The sequence below is a fragment of the Oculina patagonica genome, chromosome 3 (assembly GCF_052425735.1).
Source record: "Oculina patagonica isolate OP01 chromosome 3, crgOcupat, whole genome shotgun sequence".
Taxonomy (NCBI): domain Eukaryota; kingdom Metazoa; phylum Cnidaria; class Anthozoa; order Scleractinia; family Oculinidae; genus Oculina; species Oculina patagonica.
In genome coordinates, this window is record NC_135760.1 from 7,256,593 (window position 1) to 7,272,140 (window position 15,548).

General features: G+C 39.7%; 3 protein-coding genes across 7 annotated transcripts in view; 1 reads left to right on the top strand and 2 right to left on the bottom strand.

Annotated features, from left to right (window-relative positions):
* Nucleotides 1–15,548, top strand: part of LOC144645103 (uncharacterized) — a 54,385-nt gene that overhangs the window by 7,613 nt on the left and 31,224 nt on the right. The gene's annotated exons all lie outside the window — the stretch shown is intronic.
* LOC144645136 (uncharacterized) lies at nucleotides 2,079–6,585 on the bottom strand. The gene is made up of 5 exons (XM_078504616.1): nucleotides 6,347–6,585; nucleotides 5,385–5,477; nucleotides 5,209–5,289; nucleotides 3,599–4,473; nucleotides 2,079–3,409 (listed from the first exon to the last, which is right to left on the bottom strand). Exons 1-5 carry the CDS (start codon nucleotides 6,507–6,509, stop codon nucleotides 3,275–3,277), a joined length of 1,347 nt encoding a protein of 448 aa, XP_078360742.1. The 5' UTR covers nucleotides 6,510–6,585; the 3' UTR covers nucleotides 2,079–3,274.
* Nucleotides 9,070–10,725, bottom strand: LOC144645207 (uncharacterized). The gene is made up of 2 exons (XM_078504701.1): nucleotides 10,563–10,725; nucleotides 9,070–9,912 (listed from the first exon to the last, which is right to left on the bottom strand). Exons 1-2 carry the CDS (start codon nucleotides 10,708–10,710, stop codon nucleotides 9,419–9,421), a joined length of 642 nt encoding a protein of 213 aa, XP_078360827.1. The 5' UTR covers nucleotides 10,711–10,725; the 3' UTR covers nucleotides 9,070–9,418.

The following is a 15,548-nucleotide window of genomic DNA, read 5'->3' on the forward strand; positions in this document are numbered from 1 at the left end:
GACTCGAACCCACAGCCTTTGCAGGAAACTCCTGTTCACATGTAAGTTCATATGAGATTCACTCACGCGCTGTTCCAATCTGTGGCTCTGTAGCTCAGATGGTAGAGCAGTGGTCATGCAACCCGAAGGTCGTGGGTTCGAGTCCCACCTGAGCCACTGAATTTTTTTCAGTGACCAGGATTCACAGTGTCTCATTTAATTTATTTGTCATGACTGAGGATGATTCTAAACTATGTAACAGACCGTCCCAGAAAAAACAAAAAAACAAAACAAAAACAGACCGTCCCAGAGGTCTATAACCATAGCAACGCGTGTGTGTAATAGCTAACAACGAGACTCGTCATTATATGTACTGTCGTACCCAGAAACTGCGATCCTTCTGGTTGGCACCAAGTAAAGCAAACTATGCAAGTTCCATTCTTTGGGTATGTGCGGGGTACTCATTTCAATTGACAGCCAATCATATTCGAGTGGAAGTCTGTGAATCGCGGACTTTCAAGTTAGAACCGACTAGAGTTCGCTACTCTTTTTGCTTACCAAAAGGATCGCGGCGTTACAGGACGAGAATGTGCTATATAATAACTACTAATAAAGCAATCCTTTGTACCTGAAATAACTTGGACTTCAAACTTAGTCTGTCTGGTATGTTTAACATTCACTTGAGCTGCATATTTCTCTAAAGTTTATATTTAGTATTTTAAGAATCAGTAGAAATGTTTGTTATACGCGAGATAAGAATGCAGTATTATTAAGTTTCCTCAAAACATTTCAGTTAATCACTGGCCGAGGGCTTTGGGGTGTGGTTTCCTAGAAAGGGTATCATGAAAGTTGCCACCGCAAGGGAAGGTGATAATTAAAATGCTATAATACTGTAAGGCGAAATCAGTTAATTGTAACGGTGCTCTAAAACTCCAAATCCCCTCCCCAGGCGATAAATAATGACCGATCCCTTGGTGACTTTAGCTTTTTCCTAAATAATGGACTCTTGGTTATGTTATATTTCAAATTTCAAGACAGCCCTTTTGTGTTTGTATTCATTTTTCTTTTGTTTTACAAACCGAAATGTCGGGAAAATATCTATATCTCATTTCTTCTCTTTGCCTTGAAGATCAGTTTACCGTTTTTTTGCTTACAACCAGAGAGCCGTATTACCGGGGTGGGGAGGGGGTAGCGTTATAACTGAAATTTCGTCATATGAGTATACGAAGTATGAAGATATGCTAGACTATATGCACCCTGGAAATTTTATTTTTCTCTTTAAAAGTGACTATGATAGTTTGTCGTCGGACACACTGACATTAAAAATACCCGAAGGAAGAAATCAACGTGGTGATGTTTTGATTATTGACTGTGTGGAAAAAATGCCACTTAATCGTTAGAAATGAAGTCTGAACTGGAAACATTTTGAAATAATTTCAAAAGCACCTAAGAGTTGGAGGAAATTTATAAGCAAGAGGAAGACCTACGAACCAAGATGGCGGCGCGGAGTTAATAATTCGTTTTTACTTTGTTTTCAAAATTTTTTCTTTGGGGGACTTTTTAAAAATTAAATTAGTTTGTGTATGTGGCTCAGCAGGAGGGATTTGCGGACGCATGGTGCCGCTGTACAAGACCGCGATGGGAATGGCGCGGAGATTCAATTTGTTTTGTACTCGTATTTTGACGTCAATTCGCAAGAAAAAGTGTTTTGTGTGGGAAATCTGCTGTGGGAGTGAAATGGAATGTGGGAAGAAGGGCCGAAAGATAGTGAATTGGGGAAAATTCGCGGCCCCGAGGTGGGGAGGTGAAGGAGTGCAGGCCAACCAGACGCACCGAGCGGGACTAATGGTGAGATGACGACCACCGCTCACGGAACCGAGTGCTGACTGGCCCGATCCAGAAACAGGGAAGGAGGCCGACACGGCGCCAGTCCACGCACAAGACAAGCGGAGGGCGACACAAGAGTGTGAGAAGAAAGCAAGGACGACGACAGCAAAACAAAAACCGAGGTAGGCCAAATGTGAAAAAAGTAAACCGAAGAGCCCTGTCGTGCGCACAGCCCACGACGCTGCGCACGCAAAATGCCCTCCTGCTATGTGGCTCAGTTACCGGCAATGGTACTACTCAACCACGTGACATATATTATGTACACATTGTGTTGGAACTGGAAATCCTTCATTTATACCTTACACAAGAACAAAGTAGAAAACATAGACTTAAAGATGAATTCCAGTCCGTACTGCGCAATCTCGGCTACAATTAATGTTTATTTGAGCCCACCACGAAGGAATGTTTACAAGCAAAACTAAAAATTCCGCGACAAACTTACCTTTTTCTTCATTATTAACGCCAGATATCCTTGCAGAACAAATAATAACGAGTAGAAGAACCTTGACGCTATTTCAAATCGACGTTTCAGCTCATCGGAAATTCTTGAACGAAACGAACTGTAATGGCGGACTAAAAAACTTTATGTATGCTGTCACCGAAGTGTAACGTTTCAACGAATTCAAAACAAAAACGAAAACAAACCCCGAGTCTCGCAGTACGGACTGGAAATCAGCTTTAAGTTTAGGTTTATTGCCACTTTTAATTACATCATAAACTTTCTTAATAAAACAGATCAACAAATTGCTCTTTCGCCCTTTGACGAGACGGTATTCTACCATATCATTTTAACTATTACCCTTATTTTTCCGAGTCCGCAGATTGCAAAAATTAACTCATGCTAAAAATATCAGCAGTATTTATCGGGAAAGTGTCATTCCTTATTTATTTAAACTTGATTGAACGCTACTACAGCTGAATACAAAAACATTATCTAGGAATTAGAGCGGTTTTCATTTGAGTGACAATAAAACGGAACCAAAGACAAAATCAGAACACAAAATCAAATTAGTAACCATGAAGACTTTAGTTCAGGGTTTTCGACTTTTAATTAAAAGGACAAAAAAACAGAAAGCTAAATAACGTAACAACAAGGCAATTTCGAATAATAGATAAACTAAATTGAAAACCGCTAAGAGAAAGACTAATCTAACAGTGTTTAGTTCGTTGTATTACTTTTGCATTGTTTTATTTTGACAGCATCGTTTCCTGCATTTAGCATTTAATTTTCTTAGAGGCTGCGACAGCCATTCAACTTCACTACCTGAGTTGTTTTCCATTCGTACTTCTGAGGTACCTTAATATCTAAAACTCAGCATCTTTTGAGCTTACTAAACGATAACTAACTGTCTACAAAGAGAAAACTTGCGAATAACATGACCAAAGCAGCACTTGGGGTCGCAGCTCACTAACCGCGCCCGGATGGACAGGGGGAAACCTTGGGCCAGATGACTCTACCATAGCAGCACTTGTGGGTCAGTGGGTTGTAGCTGGCTAGGCCGCATCTTGCAGTCGGTCGGCAAATGGAATATTTGGGAATGACCTTACCATAGCAACACTTGTGAGTCAGTGGGTTGTAGCTGGCTAAGCCACATCTTGCAGTCGGTCGCGATCGGCAAATGGAATATTTAGGAATGACTCTTCCATAGCAGCACTTGTGGGTCAGTGGGTTGTAGCTGGCTAAGCCACATCTGCAGTTGGTCGCGAACGGCAAATGGAATACTGGAATGACTCTTCCATAACAGCACCTGTGGGTCAGTGGGTTGTAGCTGGCTAAGCCACATCTTGCAGTTGGTCGCGAACGGCAAATGGAATACTTGGGAATGACTCTTCCATAACAGCACCTGTGGGTCAGTGGGTTGTAGCTGGCTAAGCCACATCTTGCAGTTGGTCGCGATCGGCAAATGGAATACTTGGGAATGACTCTTCCATAACAGCACCTGTGGGTCAGTGGGTTGTAGCTGGCTAAGCCACATCTTGCAGTTGGTCGCGAACGGCAAATGGAATATTTGGGAATGACTCTTCCATAGCAGCACCGGTGGGTCAGTGGGTTGTAGCTGGCTAAGCCACATCTTGCAGTTGGTCGCGAACGGCAAATGGAATATTTGGGAATGACTCTTCCATAACAGCACCTGTGGGTCAGTGGGTTGTAGCTGGCTAAGCCACATCTTGCAGTCGGTCGCGAACGGCAAATGGAATATTTGGGAATGACTCTTCCATAACAGCACCTGTGGGTCAGTGGGTTGTAGCTGGCTAACCCACATCTTGCAGTTGGTAGCGATCGGCAAATGGAATACTTGGGAATGACTCTTCCATAGCAGCACCTGTGGGTCAGTGGGTTGTAGCTGGCTAAGCCACATCTTGCAGTTGGTAGCGATCGGCAAATGGAATACTTGGGAATGACTCTTCCATAGCAGCACCTGTGGGTCAGTGGGTTGTAGCTGGCTAAGCCACATCTTGCAGTTGGTCGGCAGATGGAATATTTGGAAATGACTCTTCCATAGCAGCACTTGTGAGTCCGTGGATTGTAGAGCCGTCCCCCGCAACGGAAGCTCACCTGGGGATCGTGTTCAGGGATGGCATTCTTATCCAGTCCTTGGTAATATTCTATGCGAAAGAAGAAGAAGAAGAGTACAAAAAGTCATATGGAGTAAGTCCGAGGAGGTTTAAAAATGCATGTGTTGTTTATGTTGATGGAATTATTTTGAGTCACACAGCGAATACGCGATATAAATCCTGTAATACTATAACATTGGCCTTGGAAGGTAATGGATGCTGTTTTAAATTGTTGACAAGCAATTGTGTTTGGGTGGGCGTGGGTGTAACTTCTGTTTTATGTCGTTAGTGATCTCAGCACCATGAAGTTGTCCACATGTGCGAAAATGTTCGAATTGAAACATAGTTTTAAGCGTTGGAATGTTCTTGATTATTTTATACACAATTCTCCTTTACGTTTTTAGGGCTCTTTAAGGCTTAACGAAGTCACTTCCAGTGATTTGCAAAGGCAGTAAATTCATTGTTCACATACATTTTTTTTATAATGACAAGTGTTATTCGGAGAATGCTTCAGACTGTAACAGAACAGTAATTTCCAATGAAGTATCAAAATTTTTGTCCAAATACGGAGTTGTGTGGCCAGTGTGGCCATTCATATGAAAGTTAACACATCGAATTTTATTGTGTTTTTTTATCGGTATATTTCAAAAGGAAATATATTTTTTTTGTATATAGTTTTGAGTCAATGTAGGCATTCTCTGGTATAAAATGGTAAAGATGCACCTCTATATGTGGAGAGATGCAATCCATGCTATAAATAAATAGCTTTGGGCAACATGTTTCTACCTGAGTTGTTTTCTTCTTCAGCATCGCTGGTTTCCTCCTCAGCGGTGTAATCATCGTCAGTTTCGTCTTGTTCGCTATCGTCTGCACGAAAAAATATGAGAAGTTTAAGATTGAAAAACTGTATTGTTGTTTAATTTGCAATCTTTTCTTTTAACAACACCTTTGGGGGTCCCTACCTGAGTTGCTTTTCTCATCATCTTTGCTGGTTTCCTCTTCAATGGGTTCATCTTCGGGACTATCTTCTTCTTCCTCTTGTTCGCTATCTTTTGCTGGTGAAAAATATAGGAAAATTGAACAACTGATTAAAACTTTTTTAGGGTGAAAGACCCTATTCCCCGGCGGGCTTCGGTCGCGTGTAGTTTATATGTGTGCATGTGCGGGCTGTAATGCCTGTTATGTCGGCGAAACCACCTGACATTTTTCCATACGTGAGCACTTAGCTAGTGATAAGGCCTCTCACATTTTCAAACATCTCCAGAATTCTGAACGTTGTCGCTCCTTGTGTTCAATAGATTGCTTTCATATTTTAGATCAAACCTCTACCAGCTTTCAACTCAAGATAAAGGAGGTTGTCCATATTAAAAAAGAACAACCTTGCCTCAATCAGCAATTACACCATGTAAATCTAAAATTATCCTTTTATTAATTCGCACATTTTCACGTTCTGTTGTTATACTATTTGTCGTAATTAGCATTTTTGTTTACTTATTATTCAACTTTCTGTGCTTTGTAAATCATTAAACTGAAGATGACAGAAGTTCTGCCGAAACATGTCTAACAAACTTAGAAAATATCGTTTTCCTAAAAATGATTAAAATTAATGTTTAGAGTCGAAGTATCGATTTATAAATGAAAGTTTATCCTGTGCTGAGCTCACTTGCTGTTTGATTTTTAAGTGACTGAGAGTTTTTTGGGCGTTGAAAAGAAAAGAGAAAATTCAGACGCTGTTTGAGTAATTTTCTCACCGCACACTTAGTTGTTTGATTTCTTGGCTGGATCGTGTAAAGGGTGATTTTTTGGTTAAATTTAAACTGGAAACTAACTGAAAGAGTTATTGAAAAAGAATGAAATAGAACGGAATTTAAGTTTGGGCAAACGGAAAACGGATTTAATTAATATGTGTAAAAATTTCTCCTACCTCTGCTGTCCTCTTGATAAGCAAGGTTTTCTGAATTCTCGATGGCGTCTTTTTGATCTGTTGCTAATTCTACAGGACTAGCTGCAGTGCCTTCGACGTCTTCTGCATTTAAAACAGCGAAAACTGCAAGAAGGACAGCAAACCATCGTACAAAGCCAGCCATTCTTGCACCGTGTTCGGAATATGCACCTCTTAACTGAGATCACGCCTTTATATACCGTTAGGAAAATTAAAAATAGCAACTTTGTTTCTTCGATGGCGCCATGCATGGGGATTGATTACCATCTCTACTTGAGTATTTTCAAAGCAGATAGCAATATCCCTTTCAAAACCAAGTGCTAGTAATTGATACTGAAGTAAAAGCCAATTGAGAAAGCGTTACACATCGCGACAGTGGGATATTGGTCTCGTTCTTTTCTTGCGTGCATGATGTACTTTGAGAAGAGTGATGTGATCCTTGTCCGTAAACACGTAAAAATAGAAACAAGAACAAAGCCGCTTAATATCAAAATTTTACGGTAATTGTCCGATATGCTTCATAAAAAAAATGTACCATTTAAGCGAATTTGTCGTTATTCTTGTAGCTTTTGTAAGTTTATATGATGACAAATTCTCCAACATGACCAAACATACTAAAAACCATACACAAAATACAGGGGGACTCAGTCATTTGTGACCAAGAATTTAGTTAACATGTACAGTAGCTTTAGTAGCTGTTACAACGTTAAAAAAGAACAACAGCTATGAATCAAACTTAATTCCCTATGAGCTAAAAGAACGTCTGAGAGCTCATTGCTGGGTATTACACTATTTATTTACTGTTCATAGTTTGCTGTTTAGATGACTTCTTCTCTTCATTTCTCGATAACGTTGCATCTTTGCAGTTTGATATTGTTTGGCGTTTTTAGTCTCCAAAATTAACATTTTTCTCTAAAATTTATCTCTGAAACACTTTTTGAAACACTTTTGATATTGGGATTCTTTGATATTTAATTGAAAAATGGCAAAACGTTGAGTAAACGTTCTCACACATTCCACTTTTGAATTATTCTGATGTTTTTTTGTTTGCCGCAAACCACCTGGGTTCGTAGCCACGAAGACACAAAACAAATTTTGTGAGTACTAAACGAACTATTTAGCTGTTTCAATGCACACTGCTGTTCCTCGTGCTTTTCCCTGACAATCGAAAATGACACTTCACGTGGCTTGGCTTGTCCGGGAATCATCTGTCAAGGGGAACACAGTCAAGTGCTTTGTTAAGCCTCTTCCTTCTGATTTTTAGAAAGCTTTTTATATCACGCAATTCGTAGTTTACGGTTGTAAAACTTTAACAGCTTGCCTTACTTCGATAGAAACTTTTTGGAAACATCTCGTGCTATCAGCTCTACACAAAACGTACAAAACAAAAGCCGTCGCATTGGCCGATCGAAAAATAAACACACGGTCGATGTTTTGTTGATTGTAATATATTCGTACCCGAAGAAGCTTTCCGTCAAACTTTCCATTGGATGAATTCAACCAAATTCAAAACCGGCTGGCTTTTAAACTAAACATTTTTCGCAGCAAGGGCATTGAATGACCGTCAAACTTTTAATGGAATTAATTGATCGACCCTATGATCATCCCCGCTTCCCTTGTTTTCCTCCCTCCGCAAAAATCAATACTGCTAAATTCCAATTCAATCAGGAACAGTGGGCGAAGAACCACCCCGTGGAAGTGCCACTGCAAATTCCCATTTATCATTTTATTTATATATTTTATTATTATATGAAAAGTTGCCCTTAAACTCCGCCGCGATTTTCAGACGTTCAACAACAAATATGAACTCAGTCAGCATGGCACGTGCAGCTTCCCATGGATTGGGTCCCATTTTTGACCTTCCAGGTCTGTGATGATCTCTGATGGGTTTCCAATTTTGGCCTTTTAGTCTGAGATGGGGTCGCTAAATGGAAAAAACTTACTTCAATTTTATATCTTTCTGTGTATCTAAATCAGGCCGTTTACAAATCATGGGAGAATGAACTGAGCGGATGCTGCAGTATCATGTAAAGAAAATCTTAAAATGAAAATATCCCCTTCACTTCCGATCTAGTTTAGTCTCAGGGTGTAGCAAATTTTGAGTCTGTCCTGGTCTGAGGCAGGATAGGGTTGTTTTAGACCCCAGTAAACCCTCACCCAAACTCAGGCCCTCAACCAAACTTCTCAAGTAGCCCCCCCCCCCCCCCCCAACAGGTTTCCACGAATTTTTTTCTTTGGAGGAATCTTTTCAAATTGGTTTTAATATGGGCAAATGGCTTTTCAGCAAAAGTACCAGAGGTACTTACGAACGTTTCCGATCATTTTTCAAACTTTCCCGAAGATGAACAAAGTTTCCCGAAGACTTCCAAGGAAGTATCTAAGATGTTTGAACTCACTCACGAAACGGAATATCTTGCCAAACCAATTTTATGTCGCGCTCGCGATATTTTCTGCACCAAAACGTGGGGGGCAGAGCCCCGCAAATTTTCGTTTTGGGGGCACTACAGCCCCCTGGCCCCCCTAGCTCCGCCGCCTATGAGTACGACTCAGCCATATGGCATGTGTTATGTACACTTTGTGTTGAACTGCAGAACCCTTCATGAATAAATAAGTAAACATAAAGACTAAGGTAGTTTTGGGCTATTGCTACTTTTAATTACATTAATTACTTTTTGACATGAGTAACATATCACAAATAAGCTTGCTTGGCAGTGTTCTATCATGCAAAAATAACAGCAATATTTATCGGGAAAGTGTCATTTGTTATTAAACCTGATGGAAGGCTACAACACTTAATGTGTATCTAGGAATTAGAGTGGTTTTACATTTGAATGTCAAAAAACCAGAACCAAAGATCTAAGGTTTGTAACACTCATTCGCCTCAGCGATTCGTAAATTAGTATTGAGAACCTCTGTTGGGATATACTGTTTCCTGCATTTCCTAAAACTACGGCATCTTTGGAGCTCATTAACTGATAACTATTGGTTTACAAATTGCAAACTTGCGAATAACACGACCAAAGCAGCACTTGTGGGTCAGTAGGCTGTAGCTCACTAACCACGCCAGGGTCTGCAGGGGGTGAACTTGGGCCGGATAACTGTACCAAAGCAACACTTGTGGGTCAGTGGGTTGAAGCTCACTGAGCCACACATGGGTTGGCAGTTGGAACCGCTTGGGATGAGTCTTCCATAGCAACACGAGTAGTTCAGTGGGTTGTAGTTCACTGAACCGCACCAAGGTCGCAGGCGCTGGCAGACGGAATATCTCGAAATGACTCTGCCATAGCAACACGTGTAGTTCAGAGGGTTGTAGTTGACAAAACCGCATCCGGGACGACAAGGGGACCACTTGGGCCGGAGGATTTTACCAAAGCAACACTTGTGGGTATAAGGGTTGAAGCTCACTGAACCGCATATGGGTTGGCAGGAGGAACCTCTTGGGAGGACTCTACCAAAGCAACACATGTGGGTCCTTTGGTTGTAGTTCAGTCCCCCGCAACGGTAGCCAATCTGGGGGTCGTGTTCAGGGATGGCATTCTCATCCAGTTCTATGCGAAAGAAGAAGAGTACAATTAAGGTTTAAGGTGGAGAAAATCTGAGGAGGATGAATAATGCATGTATTATTTATGTTAATGAAATTATCCTTAAATGCTTAAATGCACTCATTTGTAACTAAAAAGATTCTGGTCAAGTTGGAGAGAAAGTTAAAATTCAGACGCTGAAGGAAAAAGTCTATCACTGCCACTTAGCTCTTCAAGTTCTTGGCTTGTTTAAAAATCAGTAAACACATTACGGGTTAAGGGTGTTTTTTTGATTAATTATAGAAATGAAAACTAAATGGTTACTGAACGAGAATAAAACAGAGCGACAGCGGCCGAACGAAGTAAAGTTGCAGCTGCAGGGCCATAACCAGACCTTTGCCATAGACGAGGCAAGATCGGGAGTTCTGGGGCCATGCCCTCCAGAATATTTTGAAATCTAGAAGCTCTGAAATTCTTTCTTCAACATTTTTCATACGGTATTTCTTGAGAAAAATCAATCTTTGTTCAACTGGGGTTTATTTTCTCAACAAAACATTTTTTATTTTTATTTTGGGCTAAAATCTAGACGAGGCAAGTGCCTCGTCTTGCCTCTTGCTAGTTACGGCCCTGAGCTAACGAAAATCTGATTTCGAGATGTTTTGCACTATCTTTCCTACCTCTGTTGTCCACTCCAAAAGCAGGGTCTTCTGAATTCTCAATGGCATCTTCTTGATTCGCTATTAATTCTATAGGATTAGCTGCGTTTTCTTCGAAAACAGCGACAACTGCCAGAAGGACAGCAATCCATCGTACAAAGCCAGCCATTCTTGCACCGTGTTCGGAAAATGCACCTCTACTGAAACCGAGATTGATCACCTCTTTTTATACCGTTTGGAAAATGAAAAACATCAACTTATTTTTCGATGGCGCCAGATCAATTATCAAATCTACTTGAGTATTTTCAAAACCGGTTAGCAATATCTTTTTCAAAGCCAAGAACTACATGATAGATATAGGCAATCGAGAAAGTTCGTTAACAGGAAAATTCCTGGCTTTCAATTGATGAATATGAGCGAAAATCGACAAATACGTTATTAAACTTACAAAAAAATTTAAATCCACTTCATGCAGTTGTATGATCTTTATTCAAGGGCTAGAGTTTATTTGGTCAGTGGTGGAAAGCGGGAAAGTCACTTGTACATATGCGATGTCCTTTCTAAAAAACATCTTAGTATGCCTTTCTCGTTGTGACAGTCATTATCAGAAGCTAGCTAGAGCACTTAAAAAAAGACAAGTTCTTCAAACTGATGGAGAAAGTGTCCCACATCCAGACAGTGGGATACTAGCCTCGTTCTATTTTTGCGTGATGTACTTCGTAAAGGCTGGCGTAACTAATAAAATACACGCAAAAATGGAACGAAGAACAAGCTACTGAATATCGCTATCTTAATTGTCTTCAGTCATTTACAAGCAAGAATTTAGTTAATAGTACGGTGTTAGTAGCTGTTATAACGTTACATTGAAATTCCCGCTAAGCAAAATGAATGTCTAATAATCTGAGTTAATTGCTGAGTTAATACATTGCTCGTTTACTTGTGAACATAGACAACTCATTTCTTTTCTACGTGTCTTGAGTACTTGATTCTTTGCAGTTTGATATTATTTGTTGATTTCAGCCTCCAACATTGGCATAAAAAACCCAAATTTGCACGTAAACACTTTTTTAACATGCGAGGGTCTGATCTTTCAAAATGCGTTATTTTAGTTAGTGTTTCAAATTATGGCATTTCGTCGATCCAATATCGAAGTGTATACCTTAGAAACTCTATTCCTGACAGTAAAAGAATACATCTACTTATCAATTAATTGCTCGTTTGTCGATTAATTGCTCATTCGTGGTTAAACTGGGCCATTCGACAGGATCTTTTAATACGCTTTTAGAAATGATATTGAGACCCTTCGATATTTAACCGCACGGTGCACATGGCAAAACGTTCAGCCTAGACATTCCATTCGAAAAAAATTCTGCGGTTTTTTTTTTTGGCGCAAACTGCCTGGATTCGTAGCCACAAAAGCACAAATCAACGCGAGTCGTGGTCAAAACGAACTATTGAGCTGTTTGTATAGAACAGTTTACAGTTTTATGTTGTGTTTAGATGCTTTGCAGTTTATATACTCCGAAGATACTGGGTTCCTAATTTAGTCCAGTTCCCAATCTTGTGAACCGGGACGTAGACATATTTCACGTAAACACGCGATGCGGAATAGACCGTTGTAAAAAATGAAATAAATATAAAAGACAGAGACTAGAAGGATAATAAGTGCAGAATGCAATGGGGCCGATCATTTTATATTATGATGTTCTATGTTTATTTGTTTTATTTTCTTTCAAGAAAGACGTTAAGAAACCAAACGTGATACTTAACTTTTCTTCTCAACCGTGGCACGATACTTTTGTAACATGATACCTTTATTTTTATTGCAAACGCTGTAACATGATACTTTCATGTTTTCTGCAAACACGGCGTCGTCGATGGTAGTTGCTTTGCTTTCAGTGATATTATGAATTATAACACAGATAACGATTTTTAAATAGAAAAGGCGATTTAGTTTATGGGAGATATAAATCACTTTTTCAATGTAAGCCAGTTAACCGCTCCGTGACAAGAGACATTCCACTCAAAAAGTAATCTGCTGTTTTTTGCTACAAACTGCCTGGATTCCAAGCCACGAAAACAAAAAACAAAACTATTGATACTGCAGTTTTCAATTTGTTTGTTGAGTTAAGATGCTTTGGGCTACAAAATGCAGTCCACTTCCTAACTTTGCGAGCCAGGACACTCAAATCCATCGTAAACATATAATTATCATGGAATTTCTGCCCACTAGTTTCGAAGCCAGCCCAGATCAAACGAGGACGAGAGTTGATGAGAGTTGACTCTCATGAGATTTTTTGACAACTCTCATCGACTATCATCAACTCGGGCCAAACGAGAACGAGAGTCCATCTTACTCTCATCCACCCTTATGAAAAATCTGAGCACGTTCAAAGTTGATGAGAGTGCATGAGAGCCGGTAAGAGTGCATAAGAGTTTCAGGCCAAACGTGAGTGAGAGTTTAATTTGAACTCTCTTTAACTCTCATCTTCGTTTGGCCCGAGCTACTTTTGTTCGTTTATAACGCGATAGTTTTATTTTCATTTCAAACGCTGAAGACATTTTACTTTCGTTTTTTCTGTTAACACTTTTACGTCAATCGTAGTTGCAGATACCGATTGATAAAAGAAAAAAGTTTTTTTAAATTAAAGAGATATAAGTTCATATCTACTATGGAAACAGTGCTGCCATATCAAGAGTCCTTATCTTGGTGTAATTTAATTAATTTGCGGCTTTTACTTAGCGCCACTGAGTCTACAGGAGTTCTATCGCAGGAAAAAAACGCGACGTTCGTGAGTTTCAGCACATAACGAAAACTGATTTTTTGCGCATGCGGAAAGTACTTTGTCCTAAAACGATTAGTACCACAACAACAGCATAGGGTTTTCTGAAACAACTATATACCTTTTTGATCTTCATATGAAAGCAGCGTAGATATACACCACGTTTTATCTAGTTCACACAGTCAAGTGCTCCCCATTCCCACCCACTTCGCAAAAATAATTAATTAGTTGATATTTATTAAACTGAGTTATGTCCAATTAGCCATGTTCAAAACGAGCAGGGGACTGGGTACGAATATTTAATATCGATTGCACTGAAAAACTGGGCCCGTCATCTAAGCTCTCTTATTTTAGCAATTTCTAAAAGTGAACCATACCTATGCGTTTAAACCAATAACTCTCGAATTTGGTTGAGTTACTAATTTTTGGATGCTCTTTCAGATGACGGGCCCAGTTTTTCAGTGCAATCGATATTGAATATTCGTACCCAGTCCCCTGCTCGTTTTGAACATGGCTAATTAACACCACTCGATAGTAAAGTGAGATACAACTACTCCTCACCTCTCCCCAGATGAATAGCAAAGAACATCCTCTCGGGGTGTGGGTTGGGGTGGGATTTCTTTCTGTTGACAAGATTTTGAACCATTATTTTGGCATTTGCATCATCGCAAAAGGCGTTATTCGTTATTCCAACTGAAAACACCTTTTTGTAGGTTCATCTGATGACGACATTCTCAGCATTACCAAAATATTAAAAGCATACACAACCAGTCATTTCAATATGCAGGGAGATTCAGTCATTTGTGAACATGGTAACATGTAAAGTAGCTTTACTCTCACAACGCTATACTGAAATTCCCTCTAAGCAAAACGAACATCTGAGAGTTTCTGTGCTAAACGCTGCTGAGTTTCTACGCTGTTCATTTACTGGAGTACATAGTTTGCTGTTTAGATGATTTCTTCTCTCCATGTCTTCACTACCACTTCTTTGCAGTTTGATATTGTTTGTTGATTTCTGTCTTCAAAGTCTCCAAAATTGGCATAGCAACGCCAAATCTACACTTACACACTTTTTTAATGTGCATGGGCCTGATCTTTTATAGAATTTTTTCGGCTGGTATTTCAAGTTACGGTATTTCGTCAACCATTATCGAAACTCTATTCTGGGGAGAAAGTTGTTTTTATTTGTTAATTGACAGTTCAATTTTCAACTGTTGGACTCTTGATGCTCTATTTATAGCGAAAGATGTCCGTTCGTGATTAGACTTTGCCATTTGACCAGTTTCTTTTACATTTTAAGCATTGATATTGAGATCGTTCGATATTAACAATGCAGTGGTGGTAAAACGTTCAGACATTCTACTTGAGAAATATTCTGCTGTTTTGCCACATATTGCCTTAATTCCAAGCCACGAAAACACAAACCTACGTGTGTCGGGCACAAAACGAACTAATCAGCTGTTTGTTTGTAAAAGTTAGTTGCTTTGGGCTACCAAAATCCAGTCCAATTCAGAATTTTACGAGCCGGGACACGCAAACAGGAATCGTAAACATATAATTCTCAGGGAATTTCTGCCCCCTCGTTCCACGCAAACACTTTTAAATCACAAGTACTAGTACTCGAAGTCCTCCTTGAAAGACAAGATTCACTAAATTGCCATAATATGAGATTGAGTGACCACAGATAAAGCGATAGCGGAATAAACCGCTATTTTTTAGAAAAAATTATCGAGATACGTGCAATGAAAACTACTCCATTAGATTGTTTAGATTTTTTCAAAGAAAACTAGGTAAGTCCAACATGGTAATATTGTAAGAGGTATACCCCGTGACATCTTTCCCCAGATTAACAGCAAATCAGAGGCGGCGGAGCGTTTTGGAACATGGGAGCTAAGACTGGCCCAAAAATACTCGGCAGGTTTTCATAATTGGAGCAACTTTTTTCCCTTTTAGCTAGCGACATTTTGTATTCTGAGCACTTTCTAGACCGAGGATTTTCGAAGATCCTCCGATTGTTGTTCGAAGGTCATACGAACGTTTCCGATCATTTCTCGAACTTTTCCGAAGATAAAGGGAGTTTTCCGAAGACTTCCAAGAAAGTTTTGAAGATGTTTGTGAAAAGATCACGAGACTAGACCACGAGCAGTCCCTATTTTTTTGCAGAGTCCGTTGAGCTTGAAGCGAAAATTTTTTCGAAGAGTACGTCGAGCTTGAAGCCGCCTCC

Coding starts and splice junctions, on each gene's coding strand:
- LOC144645136 (XM_078504616.1), bottom strand. CDS start 6,509: ATGGCTGGCTTTGTACGATGGTTTGCTGTCCTTCTTGCAGTTTTCGCT. Junction 5,290..5,384: donor TGATGAGAAAAGCAACTCAG/GTAGGGACCCCC, acceptor TTTTTCGTGCAG/ACGATAGCGAACAAGACGAA. Junction 3,410..3,598: donor ACAGGTGCTGTTATGGAAGA/GTCATTCCAGTA, acceptor TGCTATGGTAAG/GTCATTCCCAAATATTCCAT.
- LOC144645207 (XM_078504701.1), bottom strand. CDS start 10,710: ATGGCTGGCTTTGTACGATGGATTGCTGTCCTTCTGGCAGTTGTCGCT. Junction 9,913..10,562: donor TTTTGGAGTGGACAACAGAG/GTAGGAAAGATA, acceptor TCTTTCGCATAG/AACTGGATGAGAATGCCATC.